At 48.6% G+C, this 6,521-nt stretch overlaps 1 protein-coding gene across 6 annotated transcripts in view; it reads left to right on the forward strand.

Moving 5' to 3' along the window:
- The first annotated feature begins 128 nt into the window (after positions 1 to 128).
- Positions 129 to 6,521, forward strand: part of FAM221B (family with sequence similarity 221 member B) — a 15,072-nt gene continuing 8,679 nt past the window's right edge. For 5 of the 6 annotated variants that reach the window (XR_001882501.1, XM_017857785.1, XM_017857786.1 and 2 more), the window contains exons 1-3: positions 129 to 568; positions 2,877 to 3,504; positions 3,665 to 3,808. Coding sequence is in view for 5 of the 6 variants with exons in the window: in XM_017857785.1 (XP_017713274.1) it covers positions 2,877 to 3,504; positions 3,665 to 3,808 (772 nt within the window). In the remaining variant the exon portion in view is untranslated. The remainder of the gene's footprint in view (positions 569 to 2,876; positions 3,505 to 3,664; positions 3,809 to 6,521) is intronic. The other variant, XM_017857784.1, reaches the window with a different exon arrangement.

The raw sequence follows: 6,521 nt of genomic DNA on the forward strand, positions 1-6,521 counted from the left end.
CGACCGGCCCACAGATGTCTCAAAGGAACCCTATCCTCACAATCCCAGACTCCCCAGGATGTACGCACAGATCTCCGCAGACCCTACCCAGCCACTCGCTCACAGAGATCCCGCAACACACACCCCACTTTTCAGAAGTAAACCCTCTGGGCTCGCCCCCTCGAGGCCCAATGCAAGCTCCTCAGGAGACCGCACCCACCGGGGAGGTGAATAGACCGCCGTTGCCACGGAGACTACTAGGCGTTCCAGTTGCCCTGGTGACCTGTGCCTTCTCTCCCGGCCCGGGTTCCAGAAGCTTCAGTCAAGCCCCTCCCTCATCGGCCCTGGACCCCTTGTCCCTACCCAATTCCCCAGGTTATGCCAGATCTCCTTTGCGAAGTTCTGCAGATATCCAAGTCCCCTCCCCAGAGAGCAGACTTTCAGGCAAGGCATTTCAACACTCAGCGCCTGCAGCTGGGGCACGTCCACAACCAAGAGCTTTCCCTCTCTGAGGATCAACACCTCCCCCTGTCATCCTAAGGCAAGGTCTTGACCTAAGGACTTGTAACAACCAAGCCAAAACCCAGAGGTAGGTAGTTTCTCCAACGGCCCTCCCCCTCATCCCCCTAAGACCTCTGTCTCTCTCCCACCCCTCAGTCCCTTCACATTCTGTACTTCTTGTTGTCGTTTGCTGTTGTTGTTGCTGTTGTTGTTTGAGACAAAGTCTCGCTCTGTCCCCCAGGCTGGAGTGCCGTGGTGCAATCTGGGCTCACTGCAACCTCCACCTCCCAGGTTCAAGTGATTTGCTTGCTTCAGCCTCCCCAGTAGCTGGGACTACAGGCACGGGCCACCATGCCCGGCTAATTTTTGTATTTCTCGTGGAGACGGGGTTTCACTATGTTGGCCAGGCTGGTCTCGAACTCCTGACCTCAAGTGATCCACCCGCCTTGGCCTCCCAAAGTTCTGGGATTACTGGCATGAGCCACCATGCCTGGCCCACATTCTGTACTTTTCATCCTTACTCTCCTCCTCCACCCAATTTCCTCCTCCCCTTCTCTTTCCCCTTCCTCACCTTCTATCCTCTGGTTCTCCACCCATAGGCCCCTTTTCTCTCTAGCTGACTCTGGTCATCTTCCTCCCCATAATCCTACTTCTGCCCCTAATTCCCTTCCCAAACGTCCACTTCAAAAAGGCTCTGATTAGTTTAAGGAGTGATATATCTAGTGTCTCTGGAACATGGGGGGAAAGTAGGGAGCATGGAAATTTAAGGCAGGAATCCTCAGGCTGTATTGAAAATGATGACAGGCCTTGAATGCCAGGGCCAAGACATTTGGACTTAATCCTTTAGACTGAGTCATGGAATGTTTTTAAGCCCCAAAGTGCCAGTGTTGGGTTTGCACTTTAGAAAGATCCTGATTGGGTCAGGAAGGAGGACTACATCCTTACAGGATAAATTAGGTATATCCCCCTCCCCACAGTATCCTAGGCTCACCCTAGCACAACATCAATTTATTTGTATTGCCATTGTTGGTTAATCAGTCTTTCTCCCAGACTCAGCTCAATCTAGAGCTTAGCACCGTGGCTCAGTAAAAGCATCAGATTAGTCTCTTTGTAAAAGTATAAGTTACATAAATCCATGAAAGAATGGGTGAATGGATTAAAATGCTGTAGATGGAAGTAGAGGGGCAAAGTTATCACACAAAGGCTGAAGATGATGAAACTTGAATAAAATTGGAAGGGAGAGGAGAGAATGCATTTGGGGAATATTTAGAAGATAGGAAATACAGTTATTGGTGCCTATTTGAAGATGAAGTCTAAGGGAAAAGGAGAAGACTAGGATAATTCCCAAAGTTCAGTTTTGATGCCTGCGGAAACACTCAGTTAGAAATGGCCAGCAGGGGCCAAGCATGGTGGCTCACTCCTGTAATCTCAGCAGTTTGGGAGGCCAAGTGGGGCAGATCACCTGAGGTCAGGAGTTCAAGACCAGCCTGACCAACATGGTGAAACCCCGTCTCTACTAAAAATACAAACTTTAGCCAGGCATGGTGGCACATGCTTGTAATTCCAGTTGCTCGTGAGGCTGAGGCAGGAGAATCACTTGAACCCGGGAGACGGAGGTTGCAGTGAACTGAGATTGCGCCACTGCACTCCAGTCTGGGCAACAGAGCGAGACTCCATCACAAAAGAAAAGAGAAGGGAAGGGAAGGGGAGGAGAGAGGGGAGGGAAGGGAAGGGACGGGAAGGGAAGGGAAGGCCAGCAGGCAGGTGGATATGAGTGTGAAGTACAGAGGTTAAAAAAGGTCTGAGTTAGAAATTTGAATTTAGGAGTCATTGATACACAACTGGAAGTAGTTGAAGCTTTGAACAGGAATGACATCATTAAGGGAAGAAGATGTGAGTGGTGCTTAGACAAAACCAGGCTGAGTGCAGAGTCTTGCCTTATGCGACATAGCATTCCCCTGCACTCTTAGGAGCCAACCCCAACTTTGGCTTGGTATTGCCAGTCTCTAAAACTCCATGGTCTGACCTCCAGGGTTTTATGAAATGCCAAGGACCCTGCTCTTGGACTGGCCAAGTGGCGGTGTTCAGACTCCCTCCTGGGACATGGTTCTCTGCTACCATCTACTGATGAGATTCTAACTACTTCAGTCTTTCAATCTTTAAGTTCCACCTCCCTAACAAGCCACAGCAGCATGCCATATGAGGTCTGGACACATGGGTGAACCTCCTGGCATCACACTCTAAGACCCAGAGTTCATGTTGTTTCCCTCTTATATCTCAGGTGCACTGAGAATCTTATCCAAATTCCATAATGCACTGCGAACCCTGGGCTGTGCCCTGACTTGCAGGCCCTCTATTTCCAAACTAATGAAGCCTGTACCCTGTTCTACCACTAGATGGAAGCAGATGAGATCACAGAAGAGCCTCATACCACCATGGATGCAGAGGAGCACCCCCTTTCAAAGGACCCCTCTGCTGAGGACTTACAGGAGAACCGTATCTCTGAAAGCTTCTTGGAGCCATCTACCTCTGAGACCCCCTTAGAACCCCATACCTCTGAATCCCCTTTGGTGCCATCCCCTTCCCAGATCCCCTTACAGGCCTATTCCCCTGAAACCCATCAGGAGCCTTCCATCTCTGAGACTCCTTCAGGGACCCCTACCTATGAGGCTTCATTGGATAGTCCCATCTCAGTGGTGCCAGAGAAACACCTTACTCTTCCTCCCCAATCACGAAACTATGTCTCTCTGTCTTCCTCTGATACTTTGAAGGAAGATCTCTCCTCTGAGTTTTCTTCCAATGAGGTCCCATGGACAAGGAGGTCTACCCATCTCTCTGAATCTGAGAGCCTTCCAGAACACTCTCCTTCAGGCCCTTCAGCCCAGGTCCAAATGGACGCATCTGAAAAGCAGGAGGAAGAAGCAGGAGAGGTTGGAAAGGGAGTAGATGCCAGTGACAGCACTGATCACACAGCCCAACTTGGACACCAACTAGGCAAGAAGAAGAAGAAGAAAGGAGTTAGCTGTAATTGGACCTGTCCTCTCCCCTGTCCTGTTCTCACTACTGTTCACTGTTCTTGACTTGCCCCAGGAGGAGGAGACTGGGTTACTCTTGGACATGGCCCCTTCTCTTAGTTTTAGGGCCTTCTCACTTCCCCCTGGTTACTCATCCCCTCCCATCCTAGGTTACACAGCCTGCCCAGTGGTCCCTGCTAAGCAGACAGAGCTGGTGGAAGTGGCTAAGGCAATGCATAGAGAGGAGTTTGGTGCTCAGGTGAACAATCTTTTCCAGTGGGAAAAGGATGCAGCCCTGAATGCCATCCAGACAGGTGAGCCCATGTGGCCTTACAGAGGCCTGTGACAGGCCCATGGGCATCCTCTAATCCAAAAGATCTGGGAACCTGAACATTCAGCAGATAGCTGCCCCTTTTGGAAATGGCAATACCACCTGTGTGGAAAAGGAGCAGGCAAGTGGGCCAAGGAATACAAGGGTGGATGCAGACAAAAGGTGGGGAGATTCATATAAAGCCCAGGTAGAAACAGGTAACTGAACTAAAATTATTAAAAACAGAAGGGTCATGGGCCCACCCCAGATATAGGGCCTAGAGAGCCTATAGACCCTAAAGCAGAGATGGCCCAGGACCCTGGACAGTCCCCAGGAAACTTGCTGTTCTGATATGACAAAGACCTCAGTCCCTTTGGTGGAACTCCATTAAAAGGCTGACACCCCTGCATGCCAGGCCCATGCTGGGTGCCCAAAAACTTTGAGTTCTGTTACCAAAGGGGAGAGCTGTGTCCTCTGGCCCTGCTGATTCCAAGCCTCAGCCTATGATTAGTCCTCCTGACAGTCCTGTTAGTGGCATGCTGCGTCCAGATGAACTTGTAAAAACATGCCATCCTGTGCATGAGCATGTCTACCTGTGTTATGGAAATTCATATCTGTAGGGATTACCTTAAGCAAGAGGGCCACCCTGACCTGCTATAAGGATTCAGGTCCTTCTAGACTGAATTCAATAGTTATGACATTTATTTCGGTCCTTCATACTTCCTTTCCCTTTATGATGGGAACAGAGCTATGATGACAGGCCTAAAATATAAAGACAACCAGGTAATTCTAAATGCTTATCCCTCCTCCATGAAATTTACTTTCCCCTTTCCCATGCAGGGACCCTCCACCTCCCCGTCCTTGCCCCCTACCCCACCCCGCCCTGCCACCAAGCCAAGAAAGTCATAGTGATCTCATTTGTTTCCCAGTCTCAATTCAGGCATTGAAATGGCTCTGTTTGCTATATTAACATATTCGATTACTCTTATTTTCTTGCAAATTCTGGCTGGCAAGGTGGCTCACATCTGTAATCCCAAAACTTTGGGAGGCTGAGCCAGGAGGATCACTTAATTGCCCAGGAGTTAGAGACCAGCCAAGATAAGATAGTGAGACCCCATCTCTATAAAAATAAAATAAAACAATCCAGGGATAGTGGTGCACACCTGTAGCCCCAGCTACTTAGTAGGCTGAGGTGGGCAGATTACTTGAGCCCAGGAGGTCAAGGCTGCAGTGAGCCGTGATTGTGCCAGTATATTCCAGCCTGGGTGACAGAATGTCTCAAAAAAAAAAAAAAAAAAAATGCAGGATGTGTTCAGTTCTCTTATTCCCCTTCTTAGAACCTCCTGTCTACTCCCCACTCCTCAAGGTCACTGTATTTCTTTTTCTTCTTCAAATTGAACTTCTTCATCTTCTTGTTAAACAGGAAGTTTTATAAAGAAATTCGTGTCATTCAACCCTGAACAATTATATTTGAGGTCCCCTCCTAATAGTGGAGATGTTGAGTCCTGGGTAGTCCATAACAGTATATGTGATGTGTACAGAAATATCAAGTGTAACCTTTGTTTTTATTCATTCAACAAACATTTATTGAGCACCAACTATGTGCCAGGCATTGAGCTAGCTATGGAAGTGGTAATGCTGGTGGGGGTTCAAAGACAAAATACTTGGTACTCTAATGAGAGATACCAATAAGTACAAGGACAATTATAATTCACTCTAATAATTCCTATAATCAAGGTTATCCTAGACTGCTGCATGAGCAGGAAAAAAGGGGCATCTTATCTGGAGTGCTTGAGGAACAATAAGCCTTGGAAGGAATGACTTCTCAGCTGATATCTGTAAGATGAGTAAGAAGAGGTGGCCAAGTAAAGAGTGCTGTAAGATGAGACATGATAGGGTAAGGCACAGCAGGAATCTACAGCAATGCACTATGCCTGATGCATAGAGTGGTGGGGAGAAGAGCCAGCTCTGTTCTAGAAGGGCAGAATTCTGTAGGCATTTCTGTGCCAAGCTAAAAGCTAGAATTATAACCTAAGGGCAACTGAGAGTCACTAGAAGGTTTAAAGTAGGACAATAACATGAGTGAATTTCTGTTTCTGAAAGATCACTCTGGCAATAGGATAGACCGGAGAAAGACAAGACTGGAGTTGTGAGGCTAAGAGAGGAGGTATGGAAAGGCAAGTGAATACATTGTGAGGCACTGGTCATAACCAGGTAAGAAGTAGATGGGCTTAGGTGGAGAGAAGTGGACAGGTTCAAGAAATGCTAACAGGCCGAGCATGGTGGCTCACACCTGTAATCCCAGCACTTTGGGAAGCCAAGGTGGGTGGATCATCTGAGGCCAGGAGTTTGAGACCAGCCTGGACAACATGGTGAAACCCTGTCTCTACTAAAAATACAAAATTGGCCGGGCGCGGTGGCTCAAGCCCAGCACTTTGGGAGGCCGAGACGGGCGGATCATGAGGTCAGGAGATCGAGACCATCCTGGCGAACACGGTGAAACCCCATCTCTACTAAAAAAATACAAAAAAACTAGCCGGGCGAGGTGGCGGGCGCCTGTAATCCCAGCTACTCGGGAGGCTGAGGCAGGAGAATGGCGTAAACCCGGGAGGCAGAGCTGGCAGTGAGCTGAGATCAGCCACTGCACTCCAGCCTGGGCGGCAGAGCGAGACTCCGTCTCAAAAAAAAAAAAAAAAAAAAACAAAAAAAATTACCCA

This window comes from Rhinopithecus bieti, unplaced genomic scaffold, assembly GCF_001698545.2.
Source record: "Rhinopithecus bieti isolate Rb0 unplaced genomic scaffold, ASM169854v2 scaffold_47691, whole genome shotgun sequence".
Classification (NCBI taxonomy): domain Eukaryota; kingdom Metazoa; phylum Chordata; class Mammalia; order Primates; family Cercopithecidae; genus Rhinopithecus; species Rhinopithecus bieti.